The sequence below is a fragment of the Alternaria conjuncta genome, assembly GCF_024043145.1.
Source record: "Alternaria conjuncta strain BMP 0040 chromosome Unknown scaffold_1, whole genome shotgun sequence".
In the NCBI taxonomy this organism is placed as follows: Eukaryota; Fungi; Ascomycota; class Dothideomycetes; order Pleosporales; family Pleosporaceae; genus Alternaria; species Alternaria conjuncta.
In genome coordinates, this window is record NW_026250090.1 from 697,816 (window position 1) to 721,973 (window position 24,158).

The following is a 24,158-nucleotide window of genomic DNA, read 5'->3' on the forward strand; positions in this document are numbered from 1 at the left end:
GAAAATGGAAATGGTTCCTGGCCCGGACGCTAACTGGCAACCCTCTTCACTTTGCCTAGTAGAATTCACACTCTGTCCGAGGGGTCAGTAGAAGCTGGATATATTCATCGGGTCTTTATCTGTGCGGTGCGCTACCTACTCTACTTGCGCCACGGTCCGGGCCATACCAGTCACAATGCCACACGCATTTTATCCCAAACTCCGACAACGCCATGCCCAGCAAACAGAATGTGCCTAAAGGCCTTGCCGTATCCTCTCAGCCAGCTGTCGCTTACCAAACTCCCAAGCGTTCAAGAAACCCTGTTCCGAGAGGTCGATGTTCTTCATCGAGGTCATGTCTTGCGCCGGGGGCTTGCTGACACGCGAGGCAACAATGACGGGGTCGGTTTCGAGGATGATGCCGTCGTCCACTAGCTCGTCTACGGCGAGGGACTATGAAGGTTAGTTGAAGCAAGATATGGGAGTCGTGACTACTGTTACGTACCACGAGGTCATAGTTCTCGATAACGGTGCGCTTGTCGACCGAGTTCCTGCGACGTGTTAGATGAGTCGATGAGGCAGTCTGAGGTAGACGTACTTCAGGAGGATGTTGAGAGAATCTCTTAACGCAAGGACGACGCTGTACATGTGTTAGCTTCAGCCCAGCACTCTGCCGTACCATGACTGTACCTGTATAGCAAGACTTCGTTCTCGTCCGCGCTTCCAACCACGTAGAGCATGACGTCCGACTCCATCTTGAAGACAATGACCTTGCCGTCATATAATATAATGTCCGTCGTCTGCTTGGCCGTCTTCTCTGTGCAACGTGTCAGACGAACAGGCCGGTAGCTTTACAACCACGTGATGTACCCACCCAGCAGTCCCTTCTCAAAGGCTTTCTGGTCCTTCACTGTCTTGTACGCGATCTGGCCGGGGTAGTCATTCTGGTGGCCGGCTGGCGGGTGCGGGTTCGAGTAGTACTTGGTGAGGATGCGGGAGCCGTCGTCGATGGCGAGGACCAGGATCGCCTGGACGCTGAAGAGAGAAAGCGGGCGCGACATGGCGGAGGACTCGTGGACTGTATTGTGTAGGCGTCAATGGGTCGGCGCTGTTGTGGACGCGGTGGGGGGTTTTGGGAGACAGCACAGGTGTCTGCTTGCGGAGAAGCGGCCAATCACGGAGGTCGTGGGCCTGGGCCTAGCGCGTCGTCTGAACTTTTGAGAGGATGCGACTGACGACTGCAGCGGGCGCATCCCAACCATTGAAGCCACCATACCGCAACTATGCACAGAATATCGCGAACGTCACTCGCGTCTCTCGTGTGTCCATCAGCGCCATTCCTTGCGCCTCGTCTTCTCCGCACTGCTGTACCCGCCGCAGCGGCATCAGTACAGTGCCCGCCATGCCCACGCTTCCAGAGGGCGACGTATGCGACCGCGAAGACAACGAAGACGGCAAAGAAGAAGAAAAGCCTAATCAGGAAAATTGATCACAAACAAGGGAAGTTGGGGACCAGACCTCCCGCTCTATCTGAGGAAGAACAAGAGGTAAGACTCGTCACAACCTCCGGAGGCTGCGCTCACAACACCAGCAACTCCGCCTAGTCAGGAAATTCCGACAAGCCTGCGACCTCCGAGATGTCCAGCATGTCATGGAATGCTACCCCACACTGCTCGCAGCAGGCCTCTTCACTGCCTACGACACCCGGCGCATCACCCAAGTCCTGCACGTTCGCCTACGAAACGAAAACACTCCAGCCAAGCGAGACGAAATCTTCCCATTCGTCCAGCAGGTGGTGAGCGATCTACGCAGAGGAAAGCTCGAGCCCCATCCCTACGCCTACGTCCACCTGTTCGGCATCTACAAGGACTGCAAGCGCTTCGGTGAGGGGTATGCCCTCTGGCAGTGGCTGGTCGAACAGGACGAGCAGCACGTGTCGCAGGCTGCCTATGGTGCAGCGATTGAGCTCATGGCATATGGACGACTTATGAGCCTGCCAGACATGGAGAATCTCTACGCCGAAGGACTGAAGCGCTTCCCTGGCACCTTCGCCGAGTACCATCTCTCTCCCGACGCCATCGTCCCCGACCGAACCCGACTCACTACAATCTCCGGCATCCCTACCATTCTCCTCCAAGGTATACTCACGGCACGTATGCTGGCGCGTGATTGGAAGAATGCCTATCTGGCCTTGGACACCGCACTGCGCATATACCCCACACAGACCCCGCCACGCTACTTTGAACTCTTCATGACGGAGCGGCCTATATCCGAGGGCTACACAGCCTTCATGATAGCCTGCCGAGCTGGCATCGCCATGAGGCCGACACATGTCACCGCCCTCATCACAAAGCTGCGAGCTGCGATGAAAGCCTCGCAATCCATGGCCGATCGACTCATGCTACTTCGCGCCATCGCAAATGCGATATATGGGCACCTAGAAGCCGGAGGAAATATTGAAAGTATCCACGTGGGTTCTCTTTTCCGCGCCTTCGAACAGATCTTGCCAGAACCCATCCCGGGTGAAGACTACACTGGAGAAGCTGCGAAGATGCGTGACACCCTTGTTGCCACAGCGCATCAGATGCTGTCTGAGCTTATACAAGCTGGCGTGCCACCTAGCCTTCAGCCATTCGAGGCTCTAATCTCCATCTCGGGCAAACTGCGTGTCCCAAGTCTACTGGAAACTACTCTTCAAGACATGGCAGCGGCTGGTCTCAGATTTGGGCTGATTGGAAAAAGAACAGCCTTGACGACGGCTGGCTTGCTCAAAGACAAGAATATGGTCAAGGAGTACTGGTCGAACATTGTGTTGACAGCCGAAGCGGACAGTGCACAGATCTCGTTTGAGGATTGGATTACCTTCACCAAAGCTTGCAGAAGAGCTGGCCTCGGCGACTTCTTCCGAAACCAGATCTTGAAGTTGCCGTATGCCATCAGCGACAGCACCGAGCGCTATCTCATCCAGCAGATCGAGATGCCCGAGACTCCATCAGCACTCCACGAAGTATACCAATACACAAGCATGGAAGATTTAACTGCAGAGCTGGACGCACTCAAGGCTCAGATGAAGAATATCGAAGCTGTCGTCATGTCTGGCCAACCACTCGATCTCAGCAACTCCCCATTGTACATGCATTTGGATCCCGAACATCCTTCTCTAAGCAATATGAAGGATCTACGGGCAGTGTACGACGAGTTCACCCTCGACCCGCACCAGCCACCTCTACCGCCACCCGCACCCGATTCACCAGAGCAGCTCCTAACGAGCACCACCGGCATAACTCTAGATGAACTTCGATTCCAGAACTGGGTCAGCATTCACGAGATGATGGACTCAGCCTCAGAATACGAATCCGACCTTAAATACGCCGTCGACTCCGCCATCAAAGCTGGAACTCCACTGCAAGGTACCCCGGAACTCCTCCGTCTACGCAAAGACCCCGGTCCAAAGCGCTCCCAAGCTGGGCTGAGTCTGAAAATCAAAGAGCTGAGAGCGAGCCGCCCGGAAGATGTGAGTATCTTTAGGCGAGTTGGATCAGAGACTCCCGAAGGTGTTACTATTTCTAAGCACTTTGCCAAGAACGAGGAGCCGATTGTAGCGGGTGAGAAGGGGGCGCCGAGGATTAGGAAGTATGCTGGGCTTCAGTCAAACCATGATGCTCCATCCAATTTTCTACGGAGGGCGAAACGCAAGGACAACAATAGTATTGAGGCAGTAGAGGATGCGCTTACGGCTGAGATCGCACAGGCTTCGCCGCGCGACAATTGAGTCGCACGGTGAGAGGCGAGTAGTTACCTGCAGCTCGAAATAAGGCCTTTGCGTTCATCTATGTATAAAATATCATGTACAGATACCATGGAAGACATTGTAATTTCTTACTTTTCGAAGATTAGAGGATCAGTCCCTTCGCTACTATACTCATCCACGATATAGCATTCCAATACGCCGAGTAAAGCGCCGAATGACTTCACACCCACGTTGCCCTTCGTTTCACCATGCCATCCGTCCATCCCTCACCCCACGAATGATTCAGCCGCCTATAGGTTTCCAGATACACACATTTCCACCAACGTTCACAAAACCCTGTCATGTTACTTATCCCACATCCCACATCCACCATCCAACACCCAACGCCCACGCCTAGAATCTCAGGTAAGCTAAGCTCATCTCACCTCACCCACGTTCCCCGGGGAACGTTCGCCTCGGACCAGGCACGGGACATCCCCCGAGCAAAACACCAACCGACCGTGCGATGAGTAGTAAGCAGTTCCCCTCAAGTACAAGTACCGCTACGGCTGACTGGGCTCTACCTTGTGAGTCACAGGTGCTGACGAGACGGTGTTAGATGGGTGATGACGTGGAGTGGGATGAAGGATTTAGAAATGGATTTAGGTTAGATTCGGTGTAAGATTCAGTGAATATAGTGTGGTGCGTGTCGGGGTACTTGGTTTATAGGGTGTGGAGGTAGTCCGAGTAGTGTGGGGGTAGTGCGAGGTTATGATGTGGGGTAGTAGGGTGTTATGATGTCGATTGTAAGGTGACATGGCCAGAATGATGTCTCAGCGTAGCGTGGGCGGATACAAGCTGAGTTTGAGTATGGAAATTCAGGGTTGAATGCTTGTTCTGAAGAGACGTGCTCGACTGTTTCGGGAGTGGGGACCAATGAAGTTTGTTGGAGAGACTGGGGGGTTGTGGTATGGGAGTGGGAAGGGGTTGATGACGTTGTCTGGGGAATAGGTTGTGTTGTGAGTGAGCTTGATAGTTTGTGGTGACGTCGTTTGATGGATGTGTTGTTTTGCGTGCGTACCAAGTAGTTTCTGATGACGCTGTTCAAAGGACACGTTCCGTTTTGCGTGCAATTAAAAGTCTTCAATACTGTCATTGGACAAATAGGAACGGGTCGAAAATGAATATAGAGTTGGGTATATATGTAATTGATGCATATCTCGTTACCGAATAGTAAAAGCCAGCCAGCCTCGCAGCCATGTAGCCGCCTGCCCAGGAACCCACATCTAAACCCTCCTCCAAAAAAATGTGCCAAAATATAGTATAGTATTGCAAGTTGCCATAATCAACGGGGAATAAGAAGCAAAACAAAGAGTGGTGAAGAATACTGTAAAACCAAGAATCAAGACACGCGGCGGTCAACGCGCAAAAAAGACATGTCAATGTACAACCCGAAGCATCCAACGCCACATCAAGTACCCAAACCAAGCCCGCTAAGTGCAAAGAAGTCAGAAGATGGAAGAGGGGAGCGAAGCGCTCTAGTTCGAGCCTGAGCTACCCCTCCGGCTGTCGGCTGGTGTGCTGGGGAAGCTGAAGTCGACGGGCGATGGCGGTGGTGCGGGGGTCTCGTTGACCTCCATGGAGCGGGAGCTCAGGCTTGATGATGCCTTGAAAGCTGCGCTGACATCGTGACCGAGAGTCGAGTTTGTGAAGATGGAGAGGCGCTGGCGGGGGTTGAATGCGGAGGCTGCTGAAGCGGGCATTTTGGTAGTTGTTCGTGTGATTTTATGAAGTTGAAGGATGGTTCGTGTGTGGAGATCGATGTACTCGGTACGTAGACGACGATGAATCTTGCAGGGAGTAGCAAGGAAGACTGGCGGGTAAAGTGGAGGGTGTCCGGAACAGTCGATTAAATAGTTCGCAACGGAAGCCGAAAAGCTGGTACGGGCCGGAAGTATTGATGCGCTGGTGCAATGCAGGGTAGGAAGTGCAAGTTTCGCTCGGGGGAAGGCGCAAAAGATATGTGATGTGCTGTCTCGGGCTGTGACAACAACTAAAACTTCGGGGGGCTGACTCGGTTACGAAGACGGGGGTGTGAGCCTAAGGAAGGGTGAGTCAGATTTAATATATCAGGGTAGAATGCGCTGAGGGCGAGGGGCTGTTTGCGACAGGGCTGATGTGTGGTTTGTGCGTTGGCCATGCAGGGCCGCCAGATTTGGCGGAGCCCCGGACTTGAGGTGCTCGGGTATGGGGAAGAGTGTTGCGTAGGGGGCTGGGCTTACTTTTTGGTAGGTGCGTGTCACTGGGCGAGGCGTGTTACACAAGTTCGGTGTTGTAGAAGGCTCGTGTGTGAGGAATGCTTTGGTGGTGTGTTTGAAGAAAGCAAAGAGGTTTGACGTAGATGTGGTTTTTGAGTGTCAAGTAGTATTGGGCTTTGGGCTGAGTTGTACTTTGCGATGTGTTGGAGAGGGCGATACCGCGCCGAAGGGGGTAGCTCTCTTATACAAGACGGAGTACAAGACCAAAGTACTGATACGATCGCTATTCACCGCCGAAAAGACAAACCCTGACTCGCATCATTAGCCAGGGTAGTAACGGAATCTCGGAAGGGCCATACGTTTTGAGCTAAAAGCAAAAGCATAATCAGCAATCAAATGCGGCGGCAACACGGGGAAGCGGACGGTTGCAACTCCTTGCTTCGCAACCATCGTTGCACCTGGCGCGCAAAGTCCACCCCACGCCCTGATCCTGTTCCAGGGTCGCAGAATCAAGGCTGTTCTGGGGCGTCCTGTCATCATCGACGTGTCTGAGACGATGTTCTCGAAGCGAGGATGCGACAAACAAGGCGCACAAGCCCTCAGGCCCTTCTGCAGCCTCCTACGCATTCCTCGACGGCATCAGGAGCTTGCTGGGTAAAGAAAGGATGCCTATCGCTGTATCGTAGACGGCCCGAACCAGCAAACCAATACCTTGCGATACACGGCGGCGGTCCGCGGGTAGGAGCCGACAAGCGTATGACGTGGGCCAGCAAGACACCACAGTGTCCTTTGGGCGGCTGTCGCAAGCAAGGCATCATCAAAGCCGGACCGAACAAGTCAATTCTCTGACCGCTTGTCCGATATGCAAGTGTATGCACATCCCACGCGAGGGCTTGCGGCAGAGCAAGATGGGGTAAGTGGAGCTTCCGGGCTGCATTCCCCGGATACCAGCAGGCTGGGATTCGCCCACTCGAAAAGGAAGACGAGGCGTCTGGAACTTTGTCTCTCCACCTTTGATCAGCGGCATGCGCATTACTGCTTGATTTCTTGATGCCCATCCAGGCACAGCCTTTCGCATTCGCAACGGCTTTTTCTACCGCTTATCATCGACTCATGCTCCCTGTGAGTCGGACGCACCCAGATAGGCAAGCCGTTTTGGGTTGCGACGCGGAAAATAATCTCTGCAATGCAACGGTTGCCCGGCTGGAATGAGCCTTCGAGAACGCTGTTGGAAGGACGCTCGAGCCGACAGGTGTCACGACCAAGGCGTCACTGACATTTGTGCCATCGTGCCGCCCCTTTTCTACCGGTCGAAATTGCGGCAGAAGAGTGACATCTCAGATCTCAGACCTCTCTCCGTCCTGCGTTGGCCGCCCTGCGCAAGGCTAATCCAAGTTGTTCTCGCCAAAGGTCCAAGGAATCGCTGATCGAAGACTGATCGAACAGGTTTGGCGCCGCAAAAACTCGTGTCAGCGCCAGTCGCGTTGCGATCTCGATGCGCGACGCGTCCTCTGCAAACAGTTTTCTCTCCGCATCATCCGAACCATGAGTCCATGTTGTCGTTGAATATATCGACATTATTACCGGGCGACTATTCCTGGCGCGAACTTTCTTTGCTTCTTCGTGTCTAGCAATAGCCTGAGCCAAGCTCGCCTGTCATGGCATCATATTGTCGAGACGCCGAATAGGAAGCCATGGAAGCCGCGGGTTAGACGCGAGCTAACGCGACCTCAACGTCGTTTCATCGTTGGTAATACGACGTAGCCATTGCTCTTTGGCAACATCCGACATGTTTCGTCCAAGCCTTATCCTCGCCGCCCGCTTTCCCCGGACTGGCGTATAGCCTGATCTGGGGAAATTGATCCTCGTCCTTGCCTTAGCCCTTGGTGGAACAAACTTCCCCCCGCTATACTGCGCACCGTTGCTCACCGGGACCACGGAGGGCAAGTCGTACGATGCCGCGCCGCGTCGCGCATACGTAAATTTGTGTCGCATCCGAAAGCGGGTTGTGCCATTAGCGAGATGGTGGTTCTGAGATGTCGCTGTGGTTTCCCGATCGTCTGCAGCGTCCCGACGATATTCCGCGCGTTATCTGACCGACTGTTGAAGGGCTTTCACCGCAACTTGATCGACGACGCGACGGGAAAAAAGTGAGAGAAAGTGGAGTAGGCCGTAGACGAGGTGTAAAGAGAGGGGAATGAGGCTTCGCGTCAATAGGCGCACCTTCCTTGGGTGGTTTTGATAGTTGAGGGAAGCGACACCTACAGGAACCACAACCGACCCTACACGCTGGACTCACTTCAATAACCAAACGTCAATAGTGAACGATTCTGGTATGTTTGCCCCGGTAGATGACATCAGGTAGGCACATGTCGCTTTGCGCTATTAGTTCAGCAGCATGGTCTTTGTCACTGATGCAAGCCTATGTCGTCGCGTTGGTGAACGCGGGCATGTAGCGGTATGAGAGCGCTCGCCTGACGACCGTTTGCTGTCGCGATTTGGGGGGAATTCCTCTCACTTGCGCCTGTTTGTGAAAACCGGCGCTGCAGCCTAGAGTCATTTTCTTCTACGTCTGCGCACAACGATGCAATCTTCTCTCAATTTCCTCGCCTCTCTTTTGAAGCTCTGAATCTGTCATCATCATCGCCAATCGAACCAGACATGGAGTCGGCCGATCAGTACCGGCAGCGGCTGCAATCACTCCAATCTCTGCCCGAACCCGAAGCATCTGAGGCACTGCGCCAAGCGCTACTCAAAGGTACAAGGTCTGGCGGTCTTACATTCACAAGAGCAACTATCTTCCACTACTTCGAGCACGTACACCATTACTTCGGCTGCCCAGAAGACGAACCATGCGACAAGGACATACAGAAGGAACCATTGTGTTGGGAGAAAGCCCTCATGATCCCGGTGAAGCACATCATCGATGAGAACGCCGAGTGCGATGCCCTGGTGGCCAACCTTATGGTTTGGTCAACTCTTTGTTATATCGTAATGAAGTTCGAAGGCGACATTCGCGCGCGTTGGCTCAAGAAGTCTAAGGCGCAGCGGAAGGCCATCCTCGAAAAGGCTTGGCCATCACAGCTACCAAAGAATCATCGCCCCGATATCGACAGGTCCGTTCTTAATGCGTGCCCGCACCAGAGGCATTCGCATGGCCTGGCGCAGTACGCCTTTCCCCATCTCAACCTTGAGGATCTCACCAAGCCGCATCCGTTGCTCATCCTTCTTAACGCACGTGGCCGACACGCAATGTGGAAATTCGCCCTTCTGGATTACGAGTTGGCTCCTCTGGTTCATATACGATCAGCACTTCTCGAGAAGACAAAGTACACTATGCAGCTGAACTTAGGAGGATATGGGCAGATAGTTCAGTGGAATACGGAAGAGGACGCCGCTGAATCGATGAGCAGAGGGGATACCATACATCCTTTGCCTGGCTCACACATTATGGCGATGCAGAACATGGTATACCAATTCCTTCAACTCTGTGTTGGCGAAATCTTGTCAGATAACGCTATGGTGCGACTAGCCATCACCGAGCAATCGTGCGTAAATCTACCTCAGTTCGACGAACCTGCTCCTGATTCACCCGAGCCTCCAGCTCTCACTTGCAGCGACCAGGACTTCACCTCGCTCAATGCTATCGTACGCGAAGCATGCTATCGTGTATCCACATTGGAAGATCTCGGTCGACTCGAAACACTGGTGTCGGCATGTCAGAATGCGACGGAAGACCACATCTGGTTGCTCCGAGAGGATCCAGGATACTTTCGAGAGTCTACACTTGAATGCAAAGAACATCGGCCTGAGCTACTGCCAGGTATTCGTTGCAAACAAACACACAGGAGTGCGCGCAACGAAGTTCTTTGGCCTCGTGTGTTACATAGTATGGCCACCGACTGCTACATTGATCTCTTCATGTGGAACGAACTACGTCAACGTATATCTGAGCTCAATCGTCTTTCCTTGCTACACAAAGACGGGCTCGGGTTTGGGACGCTTGGTGGCAAAGAAGAGCTCCCGAAAGACTTCTCAGAGTCACTCGTTGAAGCATGGTCTTTTCTAGAATTCTTCCAATTGGAAATCATACAAGAGCTGAGGGCAGCCTGGTCATCCTCTTTAGAAATTCGCGCCTATTTCTCCCAAGAATGCGATCACAGTGTGGAAGATATGGTGGTGGGTATCAAATTCACCGGCAAAGGTAGTCGCAAACGAGACAAAGAACTGGAGCGCGTCTTCACTCTTTTCAAGTATCTTTGGGAGCCACCCGTCCGACAGTCGTTAAAGGTGCACACTCTGGTGGAGGCACTGGACAACCTCCTGCAAAATAACGAGCGAGCGAGGGACTTGACTTCCCCATTCGCAGCTTCCCTCCTTTCAAAGCTTTCCATAGTCTCGGAATGTCTTCGTCAACTCAGCTTCTTCCTACCATGGGCAAAGCGAGTTCAGTACTTAGCCAAACAGCGACAGACAGAGCTCATGACAGCCTATGCTATCAACCTCTCTAGGTGGCACTCAACTTTGAGCACAACCTTCGAGGGAACCAACCTCGCTGATCTTGGGAAGCCAGGCGCAAGGTTTCGCTATCCGGTCAACAAGCGTCGAAGCAGGATGACCGTCGAAAATCTCAGGAGTGCAGAGGCGGCCCTGGATGCGTTCTGGCATGCTGCAGATGTTCGATTTAGAGAATGTACCGGTACTACGCCTCACGACATAGTCTCCGGTCTTATCAAGGAGCGTACTCTACAGCGCACGCCGCTTTGGATCGAGCCCCACGAGACCTCACAACACTCTACGCCTATTGAATACATATATGTTCCAGTCTCCAATGACCTTCACGATCCTACAAAGCAGATCACCGGCGCATTCGACAAGACCAACTTGAACGATAGCAAGAAAGCAAAGTCTCACGGTCTGGCAGCCCTCAACACCGAACATGGTCACGAGAACAACCTTGACATGCTAGCTACTCCCGCCATCATCGACGAACAACCGACCTTCCATCTCGATAAGCGCGCACACAAAGTCTTCAAGGTCCTGTTCCATTCACCACTTTCGCGCGACCATCCTGGTGATATTCCCTGGCATGACTTCCTATACGCCATGGTAGCTACTGGATTCGCCGCGCAGAAGCTGCAAGGCTCCGCCTGGCAGTTCACCCCGCGAGACCTAGATGTAGAGCAGCCCATCCAGTTCCATGAGCCTCACCCGACACACAAGCTGCCTTTCTCATGGGCTCGACGCTTCGGTCGGCGTCTTGCGAGGACGTACGGCTGGAGAGGTGATATGTTTCAGCTCGCTTGAATATCTCTTCCTGAAGGACGATGTAGGGGAAACCCCATTCGTCGCACTTGTGTTGGGGTGTCATTCACGGTTACGGCGTTCATAGACTCTGGGTCTAAGAATCTTACTCAAGATCTAGACAGATGATAGACGGGTCGATGGGTCGATGGGTCGGCGCTGGATGGGTGCAAGGTCAAACATTATGCTAGAAGAAATTGCGTAGGCATGTAATCATCTGTGGAGATATCGGACGTCAGTAGCTCAATGTTATCCTTTCCATTATTTGGCCAGTTCTCGGTGACTACCTGCATTGCGATGGCCCTAAACGCCCCGGAAATGTGATCTCGATTTACCTGAAGTACCATTCATGGTGACTGCCATCGGACTGACTTCGTACTACCTTGATGAGTGCCAGCGCCGGCGGCACATTGCTGACGGCAGTAGTCCGTTTCAAATTGACACTGCCATCGAGTTCAACGCACGCGAGGCTGCTGTGCCATGCACCTGAAATATATCTACGCAAGGCGGAGAGAAGGATTCAGATGCAAGTGCAAACGAGTGAGCCTTCTCTATTTTAGGGTGGGGCCACAGTGGGCCAATCGCGTCGGTCTTGCTGTCTGACATAATCGCCTAGGGTAAAATGAGCTCACATTACGGCACGGAACCTCATCACTTTTCCCCCACTTCATCACTGACAGTAGGTGCCGCCGCCACAAGTTTGCATCGGTTGTCATCAATTCCGGTCGCAGATTCACTGTGCTTCATTCGAGTCAGCTCCAAAGCGACCTCATCATGGATAGTGCTCAAGACAGGTATGCTGTCATAGCTCCTAGGCGCCGACTTCTACGTTTGAACATGGTCTTTCTTTGGACATCAAGACGGCGAAGTAAAACTCCAAGTATAGCAGGATCGTAATCTCGAGCGTCGCAATATGTCTATAAGAGCGGGCACACATTGAACTGTTGCTATCTTCCATTGAGCCATCTCACATCTAAAAGATCCCACAATCTTTTTACTACCAAACTCCTCCATACATTTTGTCCCAAGAACTTTGTTCCATCAATTTCACATCATGCGCTTTCGCTTCTTGTTCCTTGCGTTGATACCAGCGGTCATTGCAAGTCCGTCTCCTGACGGGAACAACAGGGAGGTCGACATCTCTTCGAACGTGGAACCAATTACAGCCACTGTCTTCGTATACCCATCCACCGATGAATTCAGTCGTGATCGCCAGGATGAAGAGACTGAGTGCAACTTAGAGGCTTTCTACGGAGATCGTGTCGAAAAAACCCACGATTCCAATGGAAAGCCGTGTTGGAAGTTGTCCCTGATCGAAGGCGAGACGATTGATGATCTCCGGGGTTGGAGAGACATCGATATCCCCGGTGTGAGCTACGAGGAGCGGAAACTGAGATTCACGAAGAGGAAGGTACCTCCAAAACCGCCAACATATTGGGCAGTAGCCAAGGATCCGGATGCCACCGAGGAGAATGCAAAGATTTTCGCGTACCTCAAGACCAAGACCAAGCCTGGGGAGGATATCTATGAGCTCACGTGTTACGGAGGACTGAGATGGGGCCCGCTGGATTTGAGTCCAGAGGGCGTTTTGGAAGTTACGCAGCATCCCGGCATCCTCCCAGAATTACATGTATCGCTGCCGCTCATCAAATGCCGAGCTGTTTCTAGAGATACATCGCACTATTCCAATCTCACTGGCAACGACGAGTTATCATCATCATTGTACGACCCAACAAAGATGATCGCGAAGAGATCGATCACTTGGAAGATACAACAAAGAGCCACGAAGGATTTGATGGAGGACAGCAGGTACGAGTAAGTGTGGTAAAACCTTGAAATCACTGCGACAGCTGACTAAGCTTCCTAGTGGCTTGGGTGGTAACCTGAAAAGCTTCATCTACGATGCCAACGCCGGAAAGGGCACTTGGATATACGTCATTGACCAGGGTGTGGCAGTTGGCGTAACTAATGTTCGTGGCTCTGCTGTGTGCCTCTAGACTACGCTGACTCAGACGCGCCAGGGCAACCTCAAGGATAAACACGAACTCGTCGTTGATGTAGAGGACATTCTACAGACCGAAGCCTCCAAGTTGAAGGGGCAGTCGAGAGACACAGATGACGACGCACCACCTGAAGGCACTCCTGCGGAAGGCTCACACGGTACAATGATGGCTTGTAAAGCTGCGGGGAAACGATATGGCATAGCTAAGCAAGCCAAGATTGTCCCTGTCAAGATACTCCATACCGCCGATGATCTCCTCGTAGGGTTGAAAATCGCTTTCGCCGACATACGCGACAAAGGTCGAGCTCTCAAGAGTGTTGTCGTGGTTTCTCAAGCCGTTCCTGGGTCCACTACGCGCGACCAGGCTTTGAAAACCGAGAGAGGAAGAGATTTCTTGAACGCAATCAACGATATCATTGCACTTGGCACACCAGTCGTCCTTGCAGCGGGCAATGAGCGTGATGCAGATGAGGGCACACGCGAGGACATCGATTTGCTGCCGCAGGTTTTGGAACATCCGGATATGACGCCCATCATCAATGTCGGTGCCGCGACAATCTCGGGAGATCGAGTCGAAGACTCGCAGGGGGGACCTCAGCTATCTATTTACGCGCCTGGCAACCTGGTCTTTTCTCTTACGAGGGACAGCAGAAGTGAAATCTTCCAGGGCACCTCCGTCGGTAAGCTACTTTGCCCGTACCCATGATAGGATCGCTAACTATACATATAGCTGCTCCTGCTGTTGGAGGACTTATTGCGACATACTTAGGAATGGAGGATATCCCTTCCGAGTTCCGTGACTCAACCGGAATTGAGCGAGTCAAAGCGATTCGTGAATACCTCAAGTCCGACAAGTCAAGCTGGGTGCATAAACCAGGGACCGAGGTTCGCATGATCTGGAACGGAGCAGACGAAGACGCACATCGCGTCAGATTCGATTGTTACCCGGAGGTCAGTAGCGAGGATGATGGTACCGGATCCAGTGACTGTCTTGAATACATGCCTGCAACCCCGCCAGTTGTTCCGGCTCCCGAGCCAGAGTCCGTATCGGCTGGCTGCAGCGTCAAACCGTCGTTCGGTGGTGGGGAGTATACTGTATGGGGGGCAGGGTGGGCAGACGACGATGGCGCGAGACTAAAGCAAGACCTTGGTGGTGCCGGCGGCGGTGTCCAAGACTTCGTCTTCAATCGAGGTGCCGGAGATGGAGGACGTGAGTGGACGGCTACATTCGTCGGCTTGTTTGAAGCTTTGGCTGCTGAGGGTGTCATCGATGCTGTTGCAGGTCATGGAGTCAACGTGGTGTGTGCTGCTGCTTGAGCATACGATTGCTCGACCCAGCTGCTCCGTTTTGGAAAGTTGGCAAGCACTTTTCTTTCTGTCTTGCTTTGATCGGTCTTTTCTTCGGTCATAATCTTGGGTATCTGGGGCGATTGCTTTCATTCTAAGAGAGACAATTTACCTGTTCATGTCATGCCTAGCAGCGCTTGCACTGCGATTGCTGTTGCCAGGTTATCTGCCTTCGTCCTTGTTTGCCACCTCTGTAAGAATGACTGAACACTTCTCTTTGGCGTGTTCTTCTCGATTATACACAAGCGCCAATAACTGTAGAACTAGTGCAAGATCAGTTAAATTGTCCACCCCCTCCGAGCAGCGGGTCGCCCTCAGGAGGGGTAGACGGCGCTGTTGTCGTAATGCAAGGCCGCCACCTCTTTGGTGCCTGTCGAATTCACTATCACCCACAATGTATATATCTACTCGCTTTAAGAGTCTTGGTATTATATACATAACGATCATCAGAAAATCTATCCGGTCATTGCCAGAAGATATCTCCCACTGCCACTGGCCTTCACGAAAGGCAAATAGTCACTCTCAACATGCCCACTTCCGCCCCAACCAGGAGCCTGAACGAGATCCTCGCTATCATTCACAACCCCAACTTGACAACTGGCTACCCCATCGGCGATATCACGTACTACGCTAAGAACCTTGGAGCCGAAATCGTTCACAAACAAATCCAGCTACGCAACATCCTGTCGCCACAGTCAGGGGTTTTCGCAACACGCTGGGCTACGAAAAGAGCGCACCAACGAGTTGGAATACTCCAGCGAGTATACCCCGATATTCCCAGATGTCATCGTCCCGAGTGCTTCGGCGAGGACGGCTACCACTCCCTGGTGGCCTTTTCTGGCGTACCTTCTTTGGAACGAACTCTACCGTTCATCAACCTTGAGGACTTGGGCGACAAGACAACACTCTCAGCTCTAGTCGAGGCTCGCAGTCGTCAGCCGCCTCATACTTTTGCCACAACCGAGCGCTTATTCATGCCTTTGGGCTTTACGGACGATCATCGCGCGCTCTCACATGTGATTCGCCTCTGCGATAGGGACGGATACAGCGAATCGGAAGGATTTGAGAGTGTCACTGAGGCTGTAGACTTTGTAGACGATGGATTTGGCTTAGAACTTGGCAATGGTCTTCAAGTTCTACACGCTCAACAGTTCCTCTACTCTTTCTTGCTCCAGTGCGTTCGAATCGTCTTGTCGGATCATTTGGAACTATTCGAGACTGAGATCGATGACCCAGAGCCTGACGCGCTGGACATCGTTGATGAAGAGGATAAGGACATTGCGTTCTCCGAGGCTACTGCCATGACACCTTACCGTGGTCGCCATGGTCTTCATCTACACAGACTACGTCGCTGGACGTCGGACGCAGCCAATACGGCCAAGGATGAGATCTGGCAACTTCGCGAAGATCCATCGCAGTTCGAAAAAGCCTACAACAGTGCTGTCGACCATGACGTTGCTCAGGTGGCCGATCGCCACGGGAAAGCGCATCCTAATATCAAGAGCAAAGGCTTCGTCGCTAGCACCCTGAACATTCTAGTGGCTCGTCGTCACCGACGGTTGGTATGTTGGGATCAACTTGACGCTTATGCTCGGCGTATCGGTGAGCTTTTCTCTCTCCACCCGGAAGGTGTGCGCGCTTGGTCACTCGAACCCGAAGAACTCGTGGAGGCTATCCAGTCGTTCCACGTGCTACTCGAGCTCATGAAGCGAGACTTTCTCGAAGAAATGAGTCGATATTCGGCTAGCGAAGAACTTCGATCGCAGTTTGTGAGGCTTCCGCTGTCAACCGGATCACACCTGTCAGCACACAAGAACTTCATGAAAGATCAGAACAAGAAGGAGATTTGCCTTCTTCTTCAAGAGTTATGTGGTGAACTCAACAACAAGAGCGAGCATACAACGTCTTTTCTTGAAATCCGAGTACGTCTTGATATCTTAGAGACTTTCCTTCAAAAGAAGCCCAAATTACGAGACCTGCTTAGCACGCCGATCAAAGAGGCAATTGCACGGCTCTCGGTTCTGACGGAGTGCTCACATCTCCTTGAACTTCAACCGTGGAACTTCAAAGTCTGGAAGATGCTAGCAGTGACCGAAAGCGTCAAAGCCAGGGTCAACTCACGTGTGGCTGAGCCCTTGCAGGTGTGGGACCGTGTCCTCATAGCGGCCATGGATACTGGGTTTATCACTTCCCCAGAACTTGGTGATCCTTCCGATGGAAAGTTCACGTACCCTTACGAAGAAAGCAGACGGAAGAAGAAGGTAATTGATGCGCTGCGTAAAGCAGAGGCCAATTTAGACAGGTTCTGGAGAAGCTTTGATACGGATTTTCGGAACCGATCTGGAGGAGAGGACCAGGAGACCCTCCGCCGTCTTCTCGAAGAGCGTGGTGCTATGCGGCGAACAAAAGCGTGGGTAAACGATCGTCCCGAGAAAGAGACCGGTCACCTCTCTGCGGAAGATGTTTTCGAACCTCAGCCGGTATCTCAGATCTTCCACGACCCATCGAAAGAAATTACGGGAAACCTGGATAAATTTGCCATAGCAAAGAAAGCAAAAGACAAAACCCGTGGAACAGCTGCCGCCGTGCCCGCCGACGAGCCTGACATTGAAGATGAGCCCGCTCCCGATACGTTTGTCGATCCTCTTCGGCCGTGGACCCGTCTCGGAGACAATTCATATAAGGTTCTCAAAGCGCTTTTCTTCATCCCAGATGAAGACAAAGTACCAGGAGTGACCAAGTGGGCTGCTTTCCGTACGACGATGACCCATCTTGGCTTCTCCGCTGAACAAATGCAAGGTTCTGCGTGGCAGTTCACTCCATCGGAGCAGCTCAGACAGGACAGAAGTCTTGACAGGGGCATCTGTTTCCATGAGCCTCATCCGGGCAACGAGATGTCGCTTGCCATGATGCGGACGTTGGGTGCAAGGCTGACTCGCGCGTATGGTTGGGATGGCTCGATGTTCAACCAACAATAAGGTTGTCGATATAAACAACACGCGGTTCACTATCTTACACCAGCGAGATGTACGCTATCATCAATCTCGCGCGAATAACGAGTTGCCGCTAAAGAGAGCGAGGATCCTTGGTCGGAGGCTGACGCGGGCTTGCAATCGGGATGGCATCATGTTCGTACTATCGCGAGTGGAAAAACGCAGCGTCCATCTCGCGAGACAATTCTGAAAAACAGGATTGCGGGTAGTAGTAGGTTACATTCGCACAATAGGTTTGACAATGTCTAGCATCTAGTCGCGCTGGAACGCGTCGGAGCCAATGAGATCAGCGCAATATAAATGTGCAGCATGCATTTGGCTGGCGATGTGACAGCTGCTGTTGTAGTGTTTAGCTTACCCAAAACCTTTAACGGTCCTTCATGAGTGCAGATAGCCGATAGCCGATAGAAGCTTTCGAAGTCGTGTTTTGTATATCGTTCACGAGATCGTCGATCGACAATTCCGCCCCCAAACGCTTTCCCCTTTGGGCTCTAGCGCTGACGCTGACCCCCTGTGGAACCTTGGCATCTCCTCCGCACTTCGCGACTTCCGTCTTATCGCATACAAACAGATCTCTCTCGCATTATTACTGGGCAAACACAGCCCGCGTCTTATATGTCTAACGGCTCTCAAGACTAAGAGGCTCTGCCAGGTAACCAGCCGAGATTGGGCCGCCATGAGTGGGTCGCCGGGCGTAACGAGGCTATGCTGCTGTTTGTGACCGCTGCATCCGCAGCGCGTAACATGGAGCCAAGTCTTCCTGGGGTTACTATGGTTGCCTGAATGCACTCAGCCTCTAGATATGTCTTCCCCAAATACCTAGGTACTCTGCGCGATCTACAAATTCCAGTCAGACTGCCTAATGACCTGCGTGGGAGCCGCAATCCGGAGTTTAATGCGCAAACAGCATGTCGCATTCAAACACTAGTCCATCGTCAGAACCGCGCGAACGTTATTCATGGATATCGCTTCCTGAGAGCGATACCTTAAGCGGCATCACGCAGCATGAACACGCCGAACAGGGCGACGGCGTCGACCGCACTCGCAGGCCTGAAACCCGAGCTCAAGAGCAACGCGAACACACCGATTCGTCTCCTCATGCTGCTCAGGAAAACGAGACGCTTCTCTCCAGCCGAGCATCTACCGCACTCAGTGGAGCAATCGATGACCACTCGCTGGATGAGCCGCAAACAAGGAACTTCGATGATACCCATGAGCGTGAGTGCAACGCCGAGTACCCCAAGTTACTATGTCCGACATCTTCTGACGAGCTTAAAGCAAAGTTTCAAGATCAAAGCCTGCGGACATCCACAGAATGGGTGCCATACACGCTGCGGCGCCCATACCTGATCACTCTTAGCCTAGCATCACTCATACTCTCGACCGTATTAGCAGCCCTTAGCTGGCACTCTTATAAAAACCATGGACTCGGAGATGAGGATGGGTCTACTGGACTACTCATTGGATGGAGATATACGCCTACTATCGTCGCCATTTTCTTCACGCAGGCTGTTGTACAGGTTGCAGAGGATGTAAAGAGGACTGAAGCATACGCACGCATGGCCGGCCCCGAATCTATCGAAGCCAAGTTCACCCTATTCTATCTGCCCAAGGTCTGGTGGAAAAGCATCTTTGTAGGTTTCTCTCGAAAGCGGAGCGGCGGCCACCGGAGATGGAATCTGGCCTTGTCTTCGCTCGCAGCTGGTATCAGTGTGCTCAGCATTTCAACCTTCTCGTCGTCCGTATTCGTTGCGAAAGAAATCTTGTATGAGGAGGATGTGCAGCTTCAACGGTATGCCGCTGGCCAGACAATTGGCGAAGACTTGTCACCCATTCAGCTTTCACCTCGAAGGGATACGTATCTCCGAACTATAAGTGGATATCTCTTCAACGTATCTACATCTATCTGGTCGTCGAATTCGCAAGTCATTGTACCTTTTGGAGCATCAAATGGCGACAAGCGCCATGCAACGCTTCCGAACGGTATATGGCAAGCAGATACTGAGGTGTTCCATCTAAACTACAGTTGCACATCGATGGCTCTGGTCGAGAAGGACATAATCGATATTACCTACAAGTATACAGACATCCCGATAACGTCATGTCCAAACGACACATGTACTGTCTCCTCAAAGGGTTTCAAAGTTCGATCAGAGGATGGTTGTGAGGTCCAAATCCAAGGTCCAATCGCTCAATGGGATGCTTTGGGAGCCGAGTTGAACTCCGATGGCTTCATTAGCGATACCTTTACAGATGATGGCGGCTTGCTCTGGACCAACATGTCTTCCAATTACGTGTCGTGGGAGACACTTATTCGAGATTACGGTCAGCCTCCAGCAATTCGCTCCATTGGAGAGAAGGTCCTCGAGCAATGGTCTCGCACGTTCATTTATGGTTTCTCCGATCAATGCATTGGGCGTGACCTGCTACTTGTATCGCCTCAATGGATTGTCCGGCCGTCACCTGTCGATGTGCCCGTGGGTGTATGGGAGAAAGAATCATGGGACAACCTCACGATACGGGCACAAGTATGCACTCCGGAATATCATACAGCTAGCCTCCCAGTCTCTGCATCCATCGACGGCGCTGAAACTTCCATGTCCTTCGATGTATCAGAGTTTGAGCGACGCAGGCAGCCTGTGTCGAAACAAGCCATCGATTTCGACTTATTGGATGATCTCACTTTTCGCAGTGACAGTTGGGACAAGGTAAGTTCTGACTGTACGAAGTGCATGCGAGACATATACTGACATCGTACCTCTACCTCCAGTACATGGCCGTACCTCGTAATGTTCATGGTTCTTTTGAGGGTATATCGTTGCTTCTTGCTTCAACTTTCGCTCACAACGTATCCAATATTTTGGAGAACGTCACGTTAGAGGAAGAAGCTAGCAAACTTCGGATGCACTTCACAAAAGAGCTTTTGCTCTCTTCTCTCATAGAAGCCGACAACCCACAATTGGAAGATACAAAAGGGCTTGCTACACGCGTTAGGAGACGGATTCTGGTCGTCACTGAGGTTGCAATAACACTCGCAGTATTGTTCATGCTCTTGGCAGGCTACATTGCAGTAGCTGTATTCTACACATCGCCCAGGAAAAGACCACTCAACCTCCATTCAGATCCTGCCACCGTTGCTGGAACATCATCCCTCCTTGGCAGTACTTCGCTTTCTTCTACCACGTTCAGTACATTCCTTGGATATGAAAGATCGCGCACGCAAGGTCTTATCCAATCACGGGTATATCATCTACAAGGCGGCATCATTTCAGAGAAGGAAACGACAGGGGAGTCGATTGAAGGTAGAAAGCCGAATGTACTCGGCAAGACAAGCGAGCTTTCAGTAAGCCATCCCAGATCAAAAGATGGCTCTCAAGATGACTGGAGGCCTTCAATGCTCCTCAAACGATGGCTTCTTACACTACTGGCTACTCTGATCGCTGTCGCAACAACCATGTTCGTTCTTCGCAGATATGCACGAGAAGATAAGCTTTCCCAGACTGCTTTTACCTACCAGGTCGATTTGGGTTTATTCGACACGTCGTTCTCTCCTCACTCTGTCGTTGCAACGCTAATCGCCGTTTGTATTGGATTGAGTTGGGATGGTATCGATAAACCTATGCGAATTCTGCAGCCATATCTCTCGTTGTCGCGGAAACCCGTTGTCCCAATACGAGGAGCATCGTTGACTTACCAGTCTTCATACTGGATATGGGCCGCGGCAAAATCAGCGTCGCGGAAACATTGGATGCTTTGTCTAATAACTACTGGCACAACCTTATCACAAATCCGTAAGCATTTTCTCGCTCCGTTGAGTCGTGTAGCTAACCGTGTAGTCATCATCTCCATGGCAGCCGTCTTCGAAAGACAGACCGCATTGATTAGTCGGGAAACTTGGGACCCATCACATATTGATACACTTTGGGTGACAGCACCTTTTGAGCTTCTACAAGAGCCTATCGACTTTTCCAACCCAGGCGAACGGACGCGCAATTTCGACTTAGACGAGCATATGTTAGACTCATCCAATATCCAGTGGCTCAACCACGCGTTGGACGAGATCCTTCTAGAAGCACCGCAACTGGCGTGGACTAAGGACGAATGGACGTTTACCCCACTTGATATGCAAGAGCTGCCAAACGTCACAGTATCCTCGAAATCGCGTTCCGGTTCTGGGAGACATATAAGCTCCGATTCTATAGCGTCACCCGCAAACGCGTCTTTTATCACTTCCGCTATACGAAGTCGATTACAGTGCTCTCCGATTGCCGTACCAAACTCCGGCTGGCTTGACCAAGCCGCAGACGTTTTTCCCAATCGTACCAATGAAGCGCTACAAGGATTCGCATTACCAACTACTCTATTCGACGGCGAATCGTACAATACCTCTGTCTTCTCGGCCCGGAGACGGTTATCATGCTGTGCGAATGGCACAGATTCTGGTCAGCAAGCTGTCGTTGCGTATTGGAGCAGCAACAGCTCGATGATTGAACGTGTGGATCCCAATTTCTTCATACAAGAATGCACTTATGAACAACTTACCAATGGCAACTGCACGAGTGCCAATGCGCCGTCCGATTCCCTCAGTGAGGATGGACCAGAAGATGTCATCGTTCAAGGCTCTTGGTACCGTAACTTTACCATCAAGTGGATCGTGGGGCCAGGTGTGACCGCGAAGATATCTGGAGCTAATCCAGCTGCGAACCCGAAGGTACAACAAATTAGCGCACCGTACGGCTCTGCAGATGAAGAGCTTCTCTACTTCACGGAAGAGCCCAAGATGGCTATAATAGACTGTATCATGGTCATCGAAAATACATCCGCCAGTGTTACTGTAGCTAGGAGTTCTGGGAACGTTTTGGACTACAGCTTGGTGGCGGACCCACAGCCTGCTCTGGACGCATGGGATTACGCCTGGGATATCCTGTACCCTAGTCCAACATCCTACACAGGAAGAGGAAATGTCAGGTAAGGCATCCATCCAATTGAGTGGCTACCTCGAGCGTGTTCATCACGAATCAAGTGCTAACCACCACCGCTACTAGTTACGGCCATCTATTCATGACGCAGCTCCTCACCGCCCCACATATCATCACACCTCACATAGCACATTCCTGGCTATCCTACAACCGCAGTATCGAAGAAACAGCAAGCGAACGCTTCAACATTCGCGACCGGGATCGTGGCCTCAACGTCGACTTCATGTCCTACGCAAACTGGAACCTTGCCAACAAAGACACCGAATCCTTGCTAAATGCAACAACGCTATTACGACATTCCGAGAAGACTTTACAAATCTTCTTCAAACACTTTGTCAATAGCGGGTCGTCGAGTCTCAGCGGGCGCTGGTCATCTTCAGGGCCTGAGAGAGCAGCCTACCAGCGGGCCTCGTCACAGCCTGTGAATGGGACGTTTACGAAACGGGTTGAAGTTCTTGCTATGAATGAGACGGCAACGTGGCTCTCGCTTACCATACTCATCCTACTCATCGTTATCCTGGTTATTCTGGTTGTGAGCTTGCAGATCGTATATCCGAGCTCATGCATGCAACATCGCGTCGAGTGCTTGGCAGATGTACTGGCTATGGTTGCTGGAAGCGAGGGGCTGATCGGTTTGATTGAAGAGCAGGGTGTTGAAGGTTTTGCTAAGAGTGGTAGACTGACTGAACTGGGTTGGTTCAGAGACGCACGGGGAGATATTAGATGGGGTGTTGAACTCGTGGACGCAGAGGGTGTGGAATGGGTTGATGGACCGGAGGAAGGTACCTCAATGGGGCACACGGATGAAGAGTCATCGATACAAAGCGGAGAAGTAGAGGATGCGAACAGTGCGCTTTTGGAAAGCGAACGAAGGTCACCTTCCCCACGGCGTTCCGTTCAGGAGCAACAGACAGAGCCAATGCTGGAACCCAGCGATGTCGCCAACAACGCATCGAGGCTATAGAGCAATGAGACCCTTGACTCTCGACTAACTGGCCATATCTATTCCGGTGCTGTCTACGTGTATCCCATGCCCTATCCCGACACGTGTCCATCGACCTACCATACATGCATTTACTCGCCCAGTACAAGTGAGGCAAGCGAGGCGGAGAGGCCAGCCACACCGGAAACACTCGGCAGCCAGGCCCTCGCCAACGCGTACAGTACCGGCACTTTCCATTTTCCTTACCGTACCGAGGCCACGGTCTGGAATCTTGGGAAAAAGGAACGGTGGGTAGCGTCATGCCCGCAGTTGTAGTGTGGGGGTGAAACGACTAAGTGCTGTAGCCCGAATTAGGATGTCGCCTTATGCAGTCAGACAAAAGCATGCACGCAAGCTCAGGTCAGTGCTGGCGTCCTGCATCACATTTGCGGTGAACCAGTACAGGGTAACGGTGAGGAGGGTAGAAGAGATGTGATTGTGGCCATATCCTACACGATACCAGCAGGCTAGCTGCAGTATCCGATCTGAATAGATCCCACCATGCCATCTATCCGTCCCAACTCAGCTATGTAAGTAAGGAAAAGAGAGAGAAAGATCCATCGCTGCGTAGTTCATGATCCATA

General features: G+C 52.0%; 8 protein-coding genes across 8 annotated transcripts; 6 read left to right on the forward strand and 2 right to left on the reverse strand.

Annotated features, from left to right (window-relative positions):
• Positions 1-234: 234 nt before the first annotated feature.
• On the reverse strand, positions 235-1,040 carry J4E85_000240 (uncharacterized protein; the record flags this gene model as incomplete). Its single annotated transcript, XM_051464533.1, has 5 exons — positions 235-432; positions 485-530; positions 578-619; positions 670-796; positions 854-1,040. The coding sequence occupies 5 exons, from the start codon at positions 1,038-1,040 to the stop codon at positions 235-237; spliced, it is 600 nt and encodes a 199-aa protein (XP_051331054.1).
• Positions 1,041-1,381: 341 nt separating this feature from the next.
• J4E85_000241 (uncharacterized protein) lies at positions 1,382-3,751 on the forward strand (the record flags this gene model as incomplete). Its single annotated transcript, XM_051464534.1, has 2 exons — positions 1,382-1,405; positions 1,571-3,751. The coding sequence occupies 2 exons, from the start codon at positions 1,382-1,384 to the stop codon at positions 3,749-3,751; spliced, it is 2,205 nt and encodes a 734-aa protein (XP_051331055.1).
• Positions 3,752-5,247: 1,496 nt separating this feature from the next.
• Positions 5,248-5,472, reverse strand: J4E85_000242 (uncharacterized protein; the record flags this gene model as incomplete). The annotated part of the gene is made up of 1 exon (XM_051464535.1): positions 5,248-5,472. The coding sequence occupies one exon, from the start codon at positions 5,470-5,472 to the stop codon at positions 5,248-5,250; it is 225 nt and encodes a 74-aa protein (XP_051331056.1).
• Positions 5,473-8,628: 3,156 nt separating this feature from the next.
• On the forward strand, positions 8,629-11,274 carry J4E85_000243 (uncharacterized protein; the record flags this gene model as incomplete). Its single annotated transcript, XM_051464536.1, has 1 exon — positions 8,629-11,274. The coding sequence occupies one exon, from the start codon at positions 8,629-8,631 to the stop codon at positions 11,272-11,274; it is 2,646 nt and encodes an 881-aa protein (XP_051331057.1).
• A 1,051-nt stretch (positions 11,275-12,325) lies between these two features.
• On the forward strand, positions 12,326-14,590 carry J4E85_000244 (uncharacterized protein; the record flags this gene model as incomplete). Its single annotated transcript, XM_051464537.1, has 4 exons — positions 12,326-13,086; positions 13,139-13,241; positions 13,284-13,953; positions 14,043-14,590. 4 exons carry the CDS (start codon positions 12,326-12,328, stop codon positions 14,588-14,590), a joined length of 2,082 nt encoding a protein of 693 aa, XP_051331058.1.
• A 557-nt stretch (positions 14,591-15,147) lies between these two features.
• On the forward strand, positions 15,148-17,598 carry J4E85_000245 (uncharacterized protein; the record flags this gene model as incomplete). The annotated part of the gene is made up of 1 exon (XM_051464538.1): positions 15,148-17,598. One exon carries the CDS (start codon positions 15,148-15,150, stop codon positions 17,596-17,598), a length of 2,451 nt encoding a protein of 816 aa, XP_051331059.1.
• Positions 17,599-18,521: 923 nt separating this feature from the next.
• Positions 18,522-20,820, forward strand: J4E85_000246 (uncharacterized protein; the record flags this gene model as incomplete). Its single annotated transcript, XM_051464539.1, has 2 exons — positions 18,522-20,321; positions 20,710-20,820. The coding sequence occupies 2 exons, from the start codon at positions 18,522-18,524 to the stop codon at positions 20,818-20,820; spliced, it is 1,911 nt and encodes a 636-aa protein (XP_051331060.1).
• Positions 20,821-21,460: 640 nt separating this feature from the next.
• J4E85_000247 (uncharacterized protein) lies at positions 21,461-23,556 on the forward strand (the record flags this gene model as incomplete). Its single annotated transcript, XM_051464540.1, has 2 exons — positions 21,461-22,581; positions 22,659-23,556. The coding sequence occupies 2 exons, from the start codon at positions 21,461-21,463 to the stop codon at positions 23,554-23,556; spliced, it is 2,019 nt and encodes a 672-aa protein (XP_051331061.1).
• Between the last annotated feature and the right edge of the window lie 602 nt (positions 23,557-24,158).